Here is a 19,362-nt window from a genome sequence, read left to right as displayed (position 1 = left end):
TTTTTGTTATCAAGACTTGTGCGATGAAAACTGAGCAGATTCCCTATAAGTTATTAAGAAATTAATGCCAGTTATAGTATGCGTAGTTGTTGGGTTCGCGCGATTTAATTTGTAACCATCTATATTGCACCGTTAGAAGCACGTGTAAGTTTGTCATATTGTACAGGATCCGTATTGGTGTTATTGGAGGAAGTCCGATATTATAATAGTACAATCATAACACAATGTTTTTTGCTTCTACCTTGGAAAGCAAATTTGTTCCAAGAAGCAACAATCCTATAGATTCGTTTCTCGAAATTGACCTCGTGAGCGTCGTGAATATAGGATCACCGACGAGTTTTCATGACGCACTTACATTGATGGCGCGAACAAAACTCAGGTCAAAGTTTATTATCCCATCTGCAGCCCAACGGTGCTATGCAAGGCACGATGAATCGCGATCCTATTCCGTTGAGTGTTTGTTTTTCGTGCAAAATATGCTGTTATTGGAGCCGTTAGTGTTTAATATAATTGGATCGAATAATTAAAGATAATAACTCTCAGCAATGCCCCCTGTAGATAAAGACATCAACAAAAATAAGAGTCGTAAGGATTACGAAATACGAGTTAAGCTATTTTCTCGCGATATTGTCGCCTTATTAACTACGCAGCTGGTTCGAACAAGCGTCAAGGGCTGTTTCCTCAAACGGCAAACTGGTTTAGAGGTGATGATTGAATGATTGATTAACCGTTATATAGCAAACTGTAATTGAAGCCAAAACGGATAATCAATATTGTTAATTGTTGTTCATCTTTGTTTAGCATATAGGGTATTTATTCATATATTGAAGCTCTAACTAAAATTGTGCCACAAGACAGCTTGTTTACTTTGGGTTATTACGCCAAGTTGCATTGCGTTATAATGAAGTATTTTGTAGATTGCATACTGATAGCTGTCTTGTATATTCTTTTACATTCTAACCCCAATTGCTTATGGATTTCCATTTAGGATTCAATGGCAATTCGATTGGGGTCCAAATGATAAAGCATGAAAGCTACCTTTGTTGACAACGCCCATCTTCTCCGTTACTAGGGAAGGGAAAGAAATGATGATATGACATCAACTTATAAGCTAATTGGTGTAAAGAGGTTGGGAGTGACCTTGACAAGAAATTTATATCAATCCACTATCCTGACTGATGATTTTCCTCGGATGGGGCGAAGGTATTAGCCTTGCCCTGGATAAGTAGCCTAGATTTTAGCGCCTTTGCTCGCTTCTTCATATTTTTCTTATTTAAATTATCATATAATTTTTATCAACAAATTTTGTCTTATCAGGATGAAAATATGAATCATGAAATGAAAATCCAATGCTTGCAATTTTGCGTAAAAATTATTGGCAGTAAAATAAGACACTTCATAGCTAAAATGTAATCAATGCGATAACTTTGAATGATCTAAAATATATCACAATTATAAGAAAATTGATTACGTATTTTGTAGGATATGAATTTAGAGAAGAAAATTAGCACGCAGAATTTGAATAATACGACGAATGCAACAAATTATATAAATATAATAGGAACGGGTAATTACTGTTTTAGCGTTTTTCGGGAACAATTATAATGTTGAGCAGAGCAAAAAAAAGGAATCATAGAAATCTTTGTGAACTTTAAGTCTGATACGATTATTTTTATGAATTTTTACATATGCTTGTTCAGAGCCTCGGGTAATTGATTATCAGGTTGAAAAATACATGGTTTTGTGCAGTTTAAGTAAATATCTACGGAAGATATAGTTCTCGCATCCCTCAACAACTACTAAAGGGCGTACACGAAATTATTGCGACACATTCAATAGGGCATAACTTTTCTACCATTGGGTAAAAATCAACCAAATTTTGCACACTTTCTCATTGATTTGTATTGTTTACATGCTGTCGCTGTCGTTTACATGCATGCTGTTTACATTGATGTGTATTGTTTGCATGATTTACATGCTTACAACTCGAAGTCGTGTTTTTTGATTCAACGAAAATGGAGGTGAACCAACGCGAGTCGAGAGAACAAATTCTTTCCAAACACCTGGAATTTCCTGACCTGTCGCACCGGCAGTTGGGGAAAATGGTGAACATTCACCATTCAACCGTCTCCAGAGTGTTGAAGCGGTTCCAGAAGCGGTTGACGTTGGACCACGGTAAAGGAGCTGGAAGAAAACCGGAGAACCATAAGAACAAAAAGACGGAGGGAAAAGTGAAGCGGATGATTAAAGCAAATCCCAACGTCTCAAGCCGTGATTTGGCTAAAAAGATTTAATTTTTACACTCAAGGCTCCATCGATTAACTTTTATTTTGATTTTGAAGTAAATATATGTATGAAACTACCCTAAAATTTTGGTTTGATTCTAAACATTATAAGAAAATTGGCATGACATTTTCGGTGTCCCAATAATTTCGTCCTTTATCAAGTTTTTCTCACCAAAAGACACAATCCTGGGACTTTTTGTTTCCCAGGCCAGTCTACTGCATAATCACTTTTATCCATCTGAAGAATTCTCGCTTAACTTTTCAAAAGGACCTAAGTAAATTTTTTTCATGAATTAATTTGAGTACTGCAATCAAAAGCTTTCATATTTTTTTTGTTGATTTTCTGTTACTTAGGTCCTTTTGAAAAGTTAAACGAGAATTAGTCTATTCCCACTTTGCTTTCTACTTCCTTGACCCGATATAAAGTATTGTAATTTTAAATAAAAATCAAAAAGAAATAGATACAAGGCCTAATAATCTATTCACACAATTCCACACTCGCCGTAATGACAGTTTTATACATATTTTTGACAGTAACTGTTCCCAATGCTGTTACTACCGTTTTCACATTTTATTTATTGAACTTTGTTGAAAATTTCAACCTAGAATCAGTTAAAATTCGGTTGGAGAATCAGTTGGACTTCTTACTTTTCAAAACATTTCAAATGTTGGTTCACCAACATATTTGACGTAATTAGTTCATTCATAATTTGGCGTCAGCAGTAAGAACTACAAGGTCAGAACTAATCCATTACAGAAGTATAACAAAACATATATTTAAACCAGGAGTTCCTCCAGATATTCTTCGGAGAATTAAATTCAAAAATTAGAAAATTACCCGGTTAAAAGAATGGCAATTCCAATAAGACATCGATGGTAAATGATTCGATATCTGTCAAAAGTAATCTTGCTCTGCGAGCATGGTTATTCGATAATTATTGAAATGTCACTTTTAAGTTTAATTCTCCAAATGAGACAGACCCTGAATTAATCATCCTGGTGTAATTTCATAAATTTATCCAAAAATTCTTTGGAAAGTCTTCTAGACATTTAGGGGAACTGTTCCGCTTTCCATCTCACTGAACATATATTCATCTCATCGCAAAACAAAGAAATACAGCACCAATCTCGTCGCTTCTTTTTGCTAACACGTGTGCTCACTGGTGGAAAAAAAATCACAAACCAAATTCCTTTTTTATTGCTTTGTTTTTGATGGGATGGAAATAGGAGCTATGGGATGAAGTGCCGAACCGTTCCCCTATCTGTAAATACTTTAAACAATTATATTGAAAAAACCTACAGGAATCAATTCGGTAAGTCAACCAAAACATTGGAAATTCCTTCGCAAAAAACTTCTTCGGAACCTCCTAAAGGAGTTGCTTTCGAATTTCACTAACTTTCCACAAATTCCTTCGGAAATTTCTATAGGACAACCTTAGTAAGTTCCGTAAAGGATTCTTCCGGAAATTTGCTCAGAATTTCTTTTAAGGATTATTAAGGGAATTCCTCCAAAAATTCCTTTAGTATTATTTTCAGAAATTTTAACAGGAATTAATTCAGAAATTATTTTATTTATTTTTTATGGAAATCGCTACACGATAAATTCCATTTATTCAGAAATTTATCATTTGGAATTTCCTCCAGAAAATTCTAGGACGAAGCTCTAGGCCAACGGTTATCAACCTTTTTCTCGAGAGGTGCCCCTTCGAACTTTTGCATTAATTGAGATACTCCCTCTCAAAAGTAGGCTTCCAATCCTCTTGAAAAAAAAATCTGAGGTTTTTGAAGGGAAGCTCCTTTCCGCTTTTGAATCCCTTCAAAGTAGGTTTCCGCGCCTCTTTTTTTTTTTTTAACTATTTTTATTTGCTAATTATCTAATACATGCATTCATCTCTTAAACTAGGTGTTCCGTGTTTTCTTAACACTATCATCCTTATTTGCTATGTTATATTTTTAGTTATTATTAATACATTTAACTTGCCACTGGCAGTTAGGATTTTTCCTCTGGTTGAATTGAACCATGTAGGAATTACAATGTTTTAAACTTAACATAACCTAATTTATACTTAGAATTACAAGGAGTTAATCGTTGCAATAGAAGATTGCAACGATTTTTGTCTAAAATATTTTATTGGACATTTGTTGCAATGTCTCAATATTAGAAATTCTATGCAGTTCATTCATAGGCTACTTTAGAATCATTTTCAATTTTTTTTAATCCTCTGAAGTTCATTTTATCTGGTATTGCAGCAACTAGTCCATATTGGCACAGCATACAACATGGCAGGTCTAAAAATTTGTTTGTAAATCAAAAGTTTGTTCTTAAGACAAAGTTTTGATTTTCTGTTTATAAGTGGATATAGACACTTAATATATTTGTTACATTTGGCTTGAAGGCCTTCAATGTGATTTTTAAAAGTTAATTTTTGATCTAGCAGAAGTCCTAAATATTTTGCTTCGCTAGACCAATTAATTGGAACCCCATTCATAGTGACAATATGTCTGCTAGAAGGTTTCAAATAAGAAGCTCTCGGCTTATGTGGGAAAATTATAAGCTGAGTTTTGGAAGCATTCGGGGAAATTTTCCATTTTTGCAAGTAAGTGGAGAAAATATCCAAACTTTTTGCAATCTACTACAAATGACACGAAGGCTACGCCCTTTGGCTGAGAGACCTGTGTCATCTGCAAACAAAGATTTTTGACACCCTGGTGGTAAATCAGGTAAGTCAGAAGTAAAAATGTTATACAAAATGGGCCCCAGTATGCTGCCTTGGGACACCAGCCCTTACAGGTAATCTATCAGATTTAGAATTCTGATAGTTTACCTGCAGTGAGCGATCTGATAAATAATTTTGGATCAGTTTAATAATGTACAGAGGAAAATTAAAATTCATCAATTTTACAATCAAACCTTCATGCCAAACACTGTCAAATGCTTTCTCTATATCAAGAAGAGCAACTCCAGTCGAATAACCTTCAGATTTGTTGAGCCGAATTAAGTTCGTAACTCTTAATAACTGATGAGTGGTTGAATGCCCATGGCGAAAACCAAATTGCTCATCAGCAAAAATAGAATTGTCATTAATATGAACCATCATTCTATTTAAAATAATCTTTTTCAAACAGTTTGCTTATTGAAGAAAGCAAACTGATTGGGCGATAACTAGAAGCCTCAGATGGATTTTGGCCGGCTTCAAAATTGGAACAACTTTGGCGTTTTTCCATTTATCTGGGAAGTATGCCAATTGAAAACATTTGTTAAATAAATTAACCAAAAGGATAAAGAGCTTTCAGGAAGATTTTTGATAAGTATGTAGAAAATACCATCATCACCCGGGGCTTTCATATTTTTAAATTTTCTAATAATAGATCTCAATCATTCAAATTAGTTCCCAACGAAGGGTCAAACACATTCTCTTGATTCAGAATGTCTTCGAACCTTCGTGTGACCTGGTCCTCAATAGGACTAGTGAAACCTAGACTAAAATTATAGGCACTCTTGAATTGCTGAGCAAGTTTTTGCGCCTTTTCGCCATTTGTTAATAAACATTTTATTTCCCTCTTTAAGCGCTGGAATTGGCTTTTGAGGTTTTTTAAGAATTTTCGTTAATTTCCAAAAGGGTTTCGAACTGGGATCCAACTTCGAGACATTATTCTCAAAGTTGGTATTTCTCAGAATAGCGAAACGTTTTTGCCTTTCTCGTACAACTAAGTTGTACCGAAAGGCTATCATTTCACTCCGAAATTCGAACTTTTGATAGCTGAGACAGACAAGCTGAAAAAATGTCTGTCTGTCCGTGTGTGCGTGTGTGTGTGTATGTGTGTGCGTGTGTGTGTGCACAAAATGCCATAAAAAACATTAGCCAAATTTTCACATAGAAACTCTTAACCGATTTTCTTGCAACAAGTTGCATCCGACAGAGACTAAAACGTTGTTGATCACTATTGAATTTCATAATAATTGCAAATTGCAAAAAATAGAAAATATTAAAATAGTGATGAGACATAGTCACATAGAACCATAATGTGTTATGAAAAATGCCTTGCATCTATGAATATTTTGAAAGTTTATCCGTGGCTTGCTCCCATTAAGAGTTTCATCGTACTATAAAGATGCTCGTGTTGCACGCATTTAGGCGTAAGTATGCTCTTCGTTCAGTTTCATAGTACTATGAATTTGTCCGAAAGTCAAAATTCGAACATAGGAAATTCGAGAAACTTTTGGCAGCGCCATCTGTCGTCTACTAGTGTAAATTTTCTATCATAACATTAGACGGTTTAACTGTTTTGCCTTTCTTGTACATCATCGAGGTGTAAGCGTAAAAGCTACATTTATTACCTTTATGCGCGAGAAAGGCGCCATCACCGCTAGGTGGATTAATCTGGGTTTTAATTTCATTTTGCAAATCTCGCCAAATAACTTTCAACGCGGGATCGCGAGTTCTTTGGTATTGTCTTCGCCTCACATTTTTAAGACGGATCAATAGCTGAAGATCGTCGTCAATAATAATGGAGTTGAATTTAATTTCAGATTTAGGAATTGCAATGCCTCTGGCTTCGACAATTAAATTTGTCAAAGATACGAGAGCATTATCAATATCACTTTTGGTATCGTGAGGAATATCAACATCAAAATTCCTATCGATATACGTTTTATATAAATCCCAATCAGCCCTATGATAATTGAAAGTAGAGCTGATTGGATTATAAATGGCTTCTTGTGAGATTTCAAATGTCACAGGAAGGTGATCAGAGTCAAAGTCAGCATGAGTTACCAATTGGCCACACAGCTGACTTGAATCCGTTAAAACCAAATCAATTGTCGAAGGATTTCGAATGGATGAAAAACAAGTTGGGCCATTGGGATATTGAATAGTATAATATCCCGCAGAACAATCTTCAAATAAAATGTTGCCGTTGGAATTGCTTTGAGCATTATTCCATGAACGGTGTTTGGCATTGAAGTCACCAATTACGAAGAACTTTGATTTGTTGCGAGTCAGAATTTGAAGATCAGCTTGCAACAAATTCTTTTGCTGCCCATTGCATTGAAAAGGCAAATAGGCTGCAATGAAGGAAAATTGACCAAAATTTGTTTCAACAGAAACTCCCAAGGTTTCAAAAACTTTGGTTTCAAACGAAGAAAATAATTTATGTTTGATACGTCTATTAATGACAATGGCGACCCCACCACAGGCGCTGTCAAGACGATCATTTCTGTAGATGAAATAATTTGGATCTCGTTTAATGGAGAGTCCTGTTTTTAAATAGGTTTCAGTTATAATGGCAATATGCACTTTATGAACTGTTAGGAAGTTGAATAATTCATCTTCCTTACCCTTTAGAGAGCGGGCATTCCAATTTAGAACTTTCACACAATTATTTGGATCCATTAAAACGGAGTTCGATAACATTTTTTGTGTGTACTTTATACCAACCTGAACAGCTTCTGGTATGGTATTTGCTTTGAACATTGCATCAATCATGTGATGCAATTGTTCAGTTAAAAAATCAAAGTCGGAAGCAGTCATGCTACCTGAATCGGCAACATGACCATTATTTTCCGTTGGGACATGGGTATAAACCTCATTTTGAGAAGAGAAATTTTGTCTACCAGCTGCGATGTTTGCATACGTAGGTACATTGGAAAAATTGGAATTTACTGAAGTGCTTGCTACCCGTTGACGAGCGGCAAAATTTGTTTGTGAATTGTTGTGGGTATGAATTGCTCGACCGGTAACTGGTTTCGAAATTTGAGCGTTTGAAAAATTTCTACCCATCGAATCTGGGATCCGATTGGAATTTCCCGTCATCAATTTTGCACGGGAATTCAAAACTTTTGCGTGAAGGGCATTCCCAGAAATTGGATTTATGATTGCCCCACAATTTGCGCACTTAAATTTATTGGAATCTTCCTCACAGGACATGCGTCCTTGGCGTGAGAGGTTCCTCCACAAATCATGCATTTAGCATCCATGTGACAATGTTTGGTTCCATGACCCCACTTTTGGCACTTACGGCACTGGGTGGGGTTTTGAATTTCCCCAGGCCTGCGGAAATGTTCCCATGTAACACGGACATGGGACATAATACAGGCCTTTTCCAACTTTTCATATTATTTAGTTCACTTTTGTTAAAATGAACTAAATAAAATTCTTGAGAAATGCCCCCTGGGAAGTACCAGAGTGGGATTTCTTTTTCATCTTAATTACTTGGACTGGTGAAAATCCAAGTAATTGAGAAATTTCAATTTTAATCTCATCCAGTGATTTATCATCACTGGGGAGACCTTTCAAGACGACTTTGAACAATCGCTCAGTTTTGTCGTCGTATGTGAAGAATTTATGGCGCTTCTCAGTTAAATACTGAAGAAGACGTTTGCGATCGTCAAAGGATCCCGGCAAAACGCGGCAGTCACCCTTCCTAGCAATCTGAAATGAAACCTTGATCCCCTGAAGGTTACTCAAAATCTCATTCCGGAAGCCAGAAAACTCGGCAACAGATACCACAATTGGCGGAAACCTTTGCTTTTTCGCATGAATCGAATCACCTGGGCTAGAGGTATATTCGATTTGCTCAATTTCATCATTAATCAAATCGAACTGATTGCTCAGTTCGATTGGAGAAGAATTATTTCCGATATTAGAGTTAGAAGGAATATCTAAATTCTCCAGCTTCCTTCTATTTTTTCCGCGCTTTGGCAGGACGGTCTTGAAACCTTGTTTCTTTGAAGGAAGTGGAGAATTCAGAGACTCCCCCTTCCTCTTGTTTTTATTAATGCTCATGGCTGATCGTGGAGACGTGACCTTCTAAGAGGTTTTTTCCCAGAACGGTGTCCCTGCAGGATTACCACCGCTTGTCGGAATTTTACTTCCGCAAACGGGTCCAACGTAAAACGAAGGCACGGGTCCTTGCAAAGATCGTAACGGGATCAGTGGGTACAAATAGCGCTAAAAAGCACCGTTGAAATTAAAATAGCTTCGGGTAGTATTAAAAACTTCCTTCCGCAAAGAGAGAAAGAACCGCACAGCACGAAAGCACGATGCGGTCTGATTTCCGCGCCTCTTGATTAAAGGCTTCTGAACCTCTTGTAGATAGGCTTCCGAGTCACTTAAAAGGAGGCTTTCTTTGCATCTTGAAAGAACGCTTCTGAGCCTCTCGATAGTATGCTTCCAAGCCTCTTGAAAGAAGAATTCCGAGCTTCTTGAAGTGAGGCTTCGGAGCATTTTGAAAGGAGGCTTCCAAATCACTTGAAAGTAGACTTCCAAGCCTCTTGAAAGCAGGCCTGAGAGCCTCTTTAAAGGAGGCTTACGAGCTTCTTGAAACGAAGCAACCTAACCACTTGAAAGCTTCAGAGCCTCTTGAAAAAAAAGTATTCGAGCCCCTTGAAATGAAGCTTCTGAGCCTCTTGAAATGAGGTTTCTGAGCATCTTGAAAGAAGGCTTCCAAGCCTCTTGAAAGAAGACTTTCGAGCCTTTTAAAAGGAGGCTTACGAGCTTCTTGAAAGGAGACAACCTTACCATTTTAAAGCAGGCTTCCGAACCTCTTGACAAGAGACCTCCGAGCCTCTCGAAAGGAGCCTTCCGAGCCTCTTGAAAGGAGGCATCTGCACACTTGAAATAAATCGCCGAATCCGGTAAAATTTTACCGAAATCTCAACAGCAGAACTGTTCGGTAAATAATTCAACTGATTTTCGGTCATTTTGACAGTTGAACAATGGAAAAAATTTCAAAAAATCTGTAAAATAAATTACCGAACAGTTCTGCTGTTGAGATTTCGGTAAAAATTACCGAATTCGGTAAAATGAGTTAAGTGTGTGAGCCTCTCGAAAGGAGTCTTCCGAGCCTCTTGGAAAAAGGCTTCTGAGCCTCTTGAACGGAGACTTCCGAGCTTCTTGGAAGGATCTTGAAAGGAGGTTTCCGAGCCTCTTGAAAGGAGGCTTTTGAGCCTCGAGAAAAAAAAAAGACTTTTGAGCTTCTTGAAAGGAGGTTTCCGAGCGTCTTGGAAGGAGGCTTTTGAGCCTCTTGAAAGAGACTTCCGAGGAGGTTTCCGAGCCTTTTGAAAGGATCCTTCCGAGCCTCTTGGAAATAGGCTTCAGAGCCTTTTGGAAGGAGGCTTTTTAGCATCTTGGAAGGAGGCAACCTAACCACTTGAAAGAAAGCTTCTGAAGTTCCAAGGAGGCTTACGAGCCTCTTGAAAGGAGGCCTCTTCAAACGATGAAAACGAGCTTTTGTGAACAAAAAAAAACATTTTGTTCATTCGACGTTTTGTTCGTTTGATCTTTTAATCCGCAGCCCTTCATACATTGTGCTGATTGTGGAATGCTGGATTTAATTGGGATTTATTGATCGCATTGCATATTATGAACAATATAAATTTTTGAAATAAAAAATACACAATTATCAAAACATTATCAATGAGTTTCGATTGTAATACGTCCACCATTTCGCATGTTTGTCCGAGGTACCCCCAGGGGTACATGTACCCCAGGTTGAATATCCGAACTTATTACAAAAAGAATTTCCAAAGTTTTGTAAAATAATGTTTGACATTCAAAAGTCTTAACAAATTTCAGAGAATTTCCCTTAGAATCTGTCGAAGAAATTTCTGGAAAAACTTACAAGGACTTTTCTACCTTCCTGGAAAATGTGCCCCTCGAGGAGCCACCGAAAGTATTTTTAGAGGAATTTATAAATGAATTATTGGAGGATTTTCCGAAGGAGAACTTGAGTGGATTTTCAAAAAGTATTCTTAAAGGAAGTTCTGAGAGAATTGCTAAAGGAATTCCCGAAGGAGTTTCTAAAAGAATTCCTTAAGGAACTTCCGGATGAATCCCTGAATGATTTTTTGAAGGAATTTACATTGAAATGCCAAATGGAATTTCTTTAAAAAATGTCTAGATTTCCCAAGGATTTTTTTCGAAATTTCCTCCAGGATTTAGAAAAATGGGCGAAAAATCATTTTTAAGAACATATTTGGCGTAAACAAACCAATTTGAGGGAAAATATTCAGTTTAGTGGGACGCGTGTCCCAGTTGAATTCCGTCAGTATAAATTTTTTAAGCAATGATGTATTTGTAATAAAATGTTTGAGCTGTGTTATGAATTGTGCAGTCAAGAATCCAGACGACTGGGTTTGCTTGAGCCTTGAAATTAATTACGTTTATGGCAGCGCACTCTAATTATCTCTCTCTATGTTGAAGAGGGTCCGGTAATTCAATATAATGGTCCTTCGAGCCGGATTATTGGGAAACTATACGGTTCGAAGGACCAAATGTTGGGTAGCCGGCTTACCTCCTTCGTTTTCAATCAGTGGGACCTTCCTTTACTGACTTCCAACTGGTTGAGGGTGAATCCTAAATTCCACAAAGCCGATACTCTCCACTTTCTCTTCAAATGGAAGCTTGACAGAAGTTCTTCGATTCAAAGTAAAAGCTCCATGAGTCGATATTGAAGGGACCATCGACTCATGGAAATATCGAGATGTGGAATAGAAAATTCTTGGAAAGCTGTTTGAAGGAATCATCACAGCAACCAAAAAAATATGTTTTACTATGGCATAATTTGCTTCCATGAGTCGATATCGAGTCATAGAACATCGACTCATGGAGGTTTGACTGTAACTTTAAATAAATATTTCCCACTAAATAGAAACCCATATATCGGGAACTTAAAATGCAATGCAAGCTCCAATAGTCGAGATCTCTCCTGGTCACATCCTTGCGAATGCTGATGAAAGGGAAGGATGGATAGTTGGACACCTACTTAGGAAAGATGCAGAGAACTCTACAATCTCTCATAGGTGTCACTGGAGGTTTTTGGAACTGTTAATATGGAAGGTTATAACAGAAGGAATCGTTTTGGTAGGACGTGAAACACAGAAAGAATTAAGATATAATACAAAGTAGAAAAGGGACGAACCTGGAATTGAACCCACGACCTCCTGCTTATAAGGCAGAAGCGAGTTATAGAAAACCCCCTGACAATAATTGAACAAAACCTGCCAAAGCCGGCATTTCCCCTAAAAAGAAATTTCCAAAATTCTCAAAGGAGTAATTTCTCAAAATTCTTGAGAAGTGTACACACTCAGTTTTTATTGCTACAGCTCGGCAAAAATCCGCACAGCCGTGCGCCAGCAAAATAAAAAACTGATATTCCGGCAAAAATAGCGTTTGTTAGCTGATTTTCGGCAAAATATTTGCTGATTATCAGCAATTTTGACAGAAATCTCGGCAAAAAACATGTTTACTGGGGCACGGCTGTGCGATTCTCGGAAAAAGTTCAACATTTCGCTGAGATCCCGGTAAAAAAAATTAAGTGTGATAGTCCCTCAGAATTTCTGTGAAAGAATCGCTGATCGCGGGGTTTCTAGAAAAGAATTTTCCAGAATTCCAAGTGAAGAAATTTTGCAGAAAAAGTTTCTTAAAAACGGCACCAGGAGGATTTTCAGGTTTGGTACTAGTTATGTGAAAAGGTGTTCGCTAATATTTCTAGCTCTTTTATGTGAAATGGTTGAATGATGGTTTCGTCATTGCCAGGAATTCTATGATGATTACTGTATCGCACCGTCTGATGGCACATTACATCAAAATATCTGCCACCAGTAATAAAATCAAATTTCTTTAAAAAAAATATATATCAGGCAGGATATTTTCTAGAGCACCAATGTTAACATAGTTGTTACCGCTTTCTACAATGTAATATTCAGTACGGTAAGCAGACACACGCCTCTCCGTCGAACACGTCCACTCCGGTCAAATACTCAACCATGATGGAATACTGAACTGCGACACAAACGTAATGTCCTTCGTAATACGCGCCACCGTTTTCTTCGTCATCGTTCCTTCCGAAGAGATCAAAAACAGGCAGTTATATCTAAAATTTACACCGAAATATCATTTTACCAATCAAGATATGGTATGAATAAGAACAAGCCAATAGCACAAGATATTGATCACTTGATACAAATAGCATAACTTGATTTCCTTGATGTTGGTGCAAAATATTGTATTGTCATCTGATCTTTTATCTCTTGTAACAATCATGTTTATATCTCAATTTGCTATCTAATCAAGATCTGATAATATTTAACTATTTTAGTATACCATACCATACCGAAAGGCCGGGTACCATGCCAAAAGGCCGAAATGTATTAGCTTACGCGTGGCTGTGTGGAAACCTAAGTTCCAGGGAATTCATGACAGACCTGAAACACTAGGCGATAACATATCCATCACAAAAGTTCAACTAGTGCACGTAGTGGTTTCTTGTTCCAAATAAAAAATCCAATTGGGGCATTTGGATTGCCATAATAATGTATCACATTTAAAACAGAAATTTATTTTGATAACTGATGAAAAAAGAGGTATGATGTACAGGTTTGTTTTCAATCTTATAAGGGTTTGATCGAAATTTTTCTTCTAACAAATTGAGGGAGACATAGACCAAATTATTTCACCGGTGGTTTCGGCGCTTAAAAATCGTCGGCAGCCGCGGCGCGGCAGCGCACAGCTCTAGACCGGTGAGACGGTTAAATAAAAATGTATAAGGAAGAAAGATGAAGGAAAAAGGAAGAATGAAGTAGGAAAAAGTGAAAGAAGAAAGATTGAAAATGGTGTATAAAGAAATAAAAAAATAGTAATAATTAGGAAAAAAATAAGAAGAAAGAAAGAAGACGAAAAAAGGAAGAATTAAGAAAAAAGAAGAAAAGAGAAGAAAGATGAAAAAGTAAAAGGAGAAAGAATGAATAAAGAAGGATGAAGGAAGACAAGTAAGGAAAAGAAGAATTAAGAAAGAAAAACCGAAGGGAGGTAAAGTAAAAAGGATGAAAATAGAAATAATAAATAATAAGGAAGAAGCAAGAAAGAAGGGAAAATCAAAAAAGAAGGAATAACGAAAAAAGTAGAAGGTAGAAGAAAAACGGACAGAATGACCGTTTCCGACCAGAGGTCGCACAGACTGAACGCTTAACATCTAGCATTAGACAACAGACAAGACATTTACATAACACCCAATGGACCAGTTAAAAATTTTCAACTTTACGGAAATTTTGTTTTTACCAGAGCGGGAATCGAACCCACACTACACAGCACATGCGTCAAAACATGCGCCCACAAAAGTAAGAAATTATAACTTTTTAAATTTGTACTAGTCAGTCCTTTGCGCTTTGCCTGGTATGCCCTTCTCCCTAAATACATTGCATATCCTAAGTGACACACTGTTCAGCTGGAGCTTATTCTAAACAGTCATAGTGGGCTACATTAGTAAAATATGCAGCCAGCAGCGCTGTATGATTATCCTCGTATGCAAGGACCTGATAAATTTAATCAAGTGTCGGATGTACTTCCCGCTGCGTCTCGTGAGATTGCTTGCTGTTTACACTTATGACGAGTTAGATAGCGGAATTGCCTTCGTAGTACGGTTAACTAAGCTTTTCCCCGGTGTCTGAAACAAAAACACAACTTAATCCATTGACAATAGAATTACCGTAGTTGTACGCACTTCAAGAGAAATACAAACTGGTTAAAGCAGGATAGGCGTCAACTGTCAAGATCACACAGTGGCATTTAAGTTACGGCTATTGAACCTAGCAGAACGTACCATATGTTGCTCGGATTTGCTTTTAAGCTTTGCGTTTTAATCGATATGTCAATAACTAGGATTACTCAGGTTCTCACAACCGAGATTCTAATCAAGGAATCTGGAGATAAGAGACCAGTGCCAACTATTACGGACTAATTTTGTAAATTTCTTGATACTAATGCATAAACTTAACATAACTATCAAATTTGTTATGGCCATTTTAATATCATTTTTATTTGGTTCCAGTAAAATATCAATTGTTACATTCTAATATTACACGAAATGATGTGTGGTAATGTTGTGACTACTTCTACGATAACTGCGTTGGTTGATGTGCTGAACTTGTGCTTTGACGTGGGTTAGTTACAAGAAAACAGTTCAGAATATTCCCACCGTCTAGCAGCGACTGATGAACTTAAGCCGAAAGTCGGGGGTGGATTGTATAACTCCGGTGAGACGGGCGTCCAGGTCCGGGCTGGTGCGGTCACCGGCCAGCTTGAAGGTAAAGTTCTGCACCAACGAGGGCACCGCCAGAAAGAGTGCATTCCGAGCGAACTGTTCACCGGCACAGACGCGTTTTCCCGCACCGAATGGAAGTGTGGTGTCCTGGTTCAGTGCTAGCTTGCCTTCCTGGTTCAAAAACCGCTCCGGCATGAATGAGTCCGGTTCGCGGAAAAGCTCCGACTGATGGTGGGCGAAATCAAGCGAGTTGACAATGACTGTTCCTTTGGGGATTTGATAACCGTTCAGCTGTGTATCGTGCACGGCTACGTGAGGGATGCCCGACGGAACCAGAGTGTCGATGCGAAGGCCCTCTCTGATAACTGCCTCGCAGTACGGTAGATCCGATCGATCATCCAGCGTTGGGAGACGGTTAGTGCCGACAACTTCGTTCAACTCGCGGTACATTTTAGTTTGAACCTCCGGGAACTGGATGATACGTTCCAGAATCAGACATATTTTGGCTGGAATTGTCGAAAAGGGTGGCACGAGGAAATCGGCGCAACCGATCACCAATTGATCATCTGGAAATAGATCGAATTTATCAGTTATTGTTTTTAAGGGGGCGATCGATTAAAACTCACATTGAAACCCGAATTCGTCCTTTCCTGTGGATGCTCCATTGCTGCGCGAAGCTCTCATCTCCTTTATATACTCATCTACTAGGCATCGTATATCATTCTCATCGTATGAATTCTCACATTTTTGTGCCAGACTAAGAATAACGGCATTAGCCTGCTGGTTGGCCTTCCGCAGCACTTCGTACTTGGATGCTTCGGGGAACAAATGACGGATCCAGGGGATGTAACTCAGCACCATTCCGTAGTCGTCCGCATTCCGATGGAAAGCGATTGAGTTCTTACCGACTCTGCCATAAATTGAAATCTTAAAATAAAAACAAATCTGTCTGACGTCACGGAACTTACTCAAACAATATAGCTTGGTCCTCCCGGCCTAGCCGGACTCCGGCGATCATCCTCAGCACAACATTCGAAAACACTGCGAAGAATACGGTCGGGCAGAGAGCGTAACCCGCTTCGTCCACCAGGGCCTTCTCGTGGTCGTATTTGGGTCCATCGCGCAGAAGACTGATCACATCTTCCAGGCCTGTTTGGATGTCCGCTTCCGACTCGGGACTTCGCCGTCCGAAGCCAAAGTGGTGCAGCGTTTTCAGGAAGAATCGCCGCTGCTCGCGCCAGCTGTCGCTGTCCGTGAAGAAGATTCCTGGAGAATTGAAAAAATAAATGGAAATTAATGAAAATCTTTTATGGAAACGAAATTCCTACTCTATTTGAAATTTGATTCAATAAAGTCATTAAAGTACATTTTATAAAAACGGAACTAAACCTATTCAATTGACGATTTCGTTCCACTCATGTGAAGCAAACAAGGATTTAAAACGCCCCAGAAGCTGAATGTTAATCCATCAAACTTTTTTGGTGGATTCAGATTTACGCGGAAAGATGCATTTACAAAAACTATATTTTTAGAAAGAACTGTTTGTTCTACAAAATTAATATTCATTATGGTCAAAAATAGGGTGGATCATATAAAAAAATAGAAATTTTTTTTTTATTTCTCAAGAATAATGACAATGTTCTACAAATCATGCTTATTCCAATCAATTTTGCTAAAAAACTTTCTGTAGCTCTTAAGTTGGCTGATTTAGAGCAATTTACGATATTCTTAGTACCTCAAAAAAACTGTATTTCGATCTACTTTTTCGTTTTACATTTCTCGAAAAAGTCGTCTTCAGGTGACTTTTGAGCTCATAAAATGTAACTTTTGATGGGTAAATACGCTCAATATCTTTTCCGATCAAAAGAATCGTCTGTCAGAAATTACATTTTTTCATAAGTTGATATCTCCGTTAGGGCAGACCAAAAATATATTCACACGGCATCTGAAGAGAAATTAATATTCTTTATTATGTCAAAAAATTAAGGATATGTTATTTTTATCTCAAGTTTCACCAATTTTACTAAATCATGTTTTTCAAATAAATTGATATAACTCGACAACGGAAGAAGATACAGATATTCTTATAGCAAAACACGCGTTTTTAAAAGCCTCAAAAGTTTTCAGAAGGTGACATACGTGAGAAATGAAAATGAAATGAGCAGATCATAAATATTCTTTTTTTTAGGGACACCCTAATCCTGGTAAGTAAAATTACTCTAAACAAGTGAGCTTGAGAGCTACATAAAAAGTTTATATATAAAAGTTGATGAAAAAGCTGCGCACAATTTTGTAGAACATTTTATGTCAATTTTCCATAAAATAAAAAATAAAATTTCACATTTTTATAAAATGGCTATTTTCAGTAACTTTATAATAAATATCCAGAACAACTTTGTATAATTTTGTTTCTTAAAGTAATATTCAGACCGAAATACATCTTTCTCGTAAATCTTGCAATACGATGATAATGATAAAATTTATAAAAAGTGTTTGAGCTGTAGATTTTTTATTTTCCATCACGTTGTCATCTTCTGAGACTTTTCTTTTCAAAATCTATAAGAATATCGTCTGTATCTTCTTCCGTTGTCGAGTTATATTAATTTATTTGAAAAACATGATTTTAGTAAAATTGATGAAACTTGAGATAAAAAATAACATATCCCCAATTTTTGACATAATAAAGAATATTAACTCTTTCAAATGCTTAGTAAATATATTTTTTCTGCTAACCGGAGATATCAACTCATAAAAAATATATAGAAAACGATTATAACTTTTGATCAAGAAGATATTGACATATTCAATCAAAGTTGCAACTAAAAAGTATGCTTCGAGAAATAACAAAAGTAGATCCAAAATACAGTTTTTTGAGGTACCTAATCCAATTAGGTAAAATTGCTCAAATACCAACAAGAGCTACAGAAAAGTTTTTGTAAAATTGATTGGAATAAGCTACGCTACAACATTGTAGAACATAACATCTGAAATAAAAAAATTTCTAATTTTTTTATATGATAAACACCCTATTTTTTGGTAAAACCATAATGATGGCCTTACTATTTCGAACAATTTTGTAGAACAACAGTTTTTTCTAAAAAATATAGTTTTGGCGTAAAATGCATCTTTCCGCGTAAATCTGAATCCTGGACCATAGTGCACTGGTTTCACTATCTATGGCACCTTCGGCTTTATCTCAACCACTCAAGGAAAGTGAACGAGCACGTGAGATGGCTTCAAGTGTGCCCGGAAAGGGAAGAGGACCCATGCTGTCAGGCAGCTTGTTTGTTTATTCCAGTGGGTAAATCGCATTATCCGATTACAGTTAGGACAGAGCTTCTGGTGTTTCTATCCGCTGCATAGATCTAAACATTCGCGAAGTAGGTAAGTATCCGAGCAGAGCGCAAATTGACGATAAAAGTGTGTTTATTCAATCGAGACTGAAGTGACAAAATAACAAAAAGTCACGACACACCCTCTCGGAGTGGTGATGATTGCATTATCGCTCCAATAATAAATCTGTTTTCTGAAGAACCGATTAATATTTATTGTGAATTCAATCACGCTGATGATAGTAAATGAGCGTTAATACAAAAACGCAATTTACGTTCACGAAATGTTTCTTTATAAAAACCATCAATTTAATTTGGCTTGAATTTAAGCAAATCCAAACAAGAACATTAAGTTTGTTGCAACCTTTAGTATACAGTAATATATAGTGTTTAATGATATCATCTTATGATTTGTTTTGTAGTTTGTGACGCGCAGTTTATTCTTTATGTATGAAATTCGAACATATCAAAAATTGGAAATGCGAGTAAACTCAGCGACGATGGTGGATCCGATGTGGATGTGAACAAACCTTTGACGGCTCTTCATAATGGTAACGGGACCGACCTTTCTTGCTCTACTAGAGTCTAACTTTCTCTCCTACCACATAAATTTGTTTTCTTGTATTCTTTGATACCTACACTACTCTTCAATTCAATAAAGCTGCTTTCGTTTCTGCCGGTCACGTCCGCCAACTTGCATTTTA

General features: G+C 37.1%; 2 protein-coding genes across 2 annotated transcripts in view; one reads left to right on the top strand and one right to left on the bottom strand.

Moving 5' to 3' along the window:
• The window catches only part of LOC134202871 (uncharacterized), a 156,539-nt gene that overhangs the window by 49,118 nt on the left and 88,059 nt on the right, over window positions 1-19,362 (top strand). The gene's annotated exons all lie outside the window — the stretch shown is intronic.
• The window catches only part of LOC134202872 (probable cytochrome P450 304a1), a 35,732-nt gene continuing 31,442 nt past the window's right edge, over window positions 15,073-19,362 (bottom strand). The window contains exons 2-4 of the mRNA XM_062677860.1: window positions 16,295-16,592; window positions 15,953-16,236; window positions 15,073-15,892 (exon numbers count right to left, since the gene is read on the bottom strand). Of these exons, the coding sequence (XP_062533844.1) occupies window positions 15,264-15,892; window positions 15,953-16,236; window positions 16,295-16,592 (1,211 nt within the window). The 3' untranslated portion in view covers window positions 15,073-15,263. The remainder of the gene's footprint in view (window positions 15,893-15,952; window positions 16,237-16,294; window positions 16,593-19,362) is intronic.

The sequence above is a fragment of the Armigeres subalbatus genome, unplaced genomic scaffold (assembly GCF_024139115.2).
Source record: "Armigeres subalbatus isolate Guangzhou_Male unplaced genomic scaffold, GZ_Asu_2 Contig149, whole genome shotgun sequence".
NCBI classification, from domain to species: domain Eukaryota; kingdom Metazoa; phylum Arthropoda; class Insecta; order Diptera; family Culicidae; genus Armigeres; species Armigeres subalbatus.
Note: the sequence above shows the minus strand (reverse complement) of the source record. Positions and strands in the feature narration are given on the sequence as shown.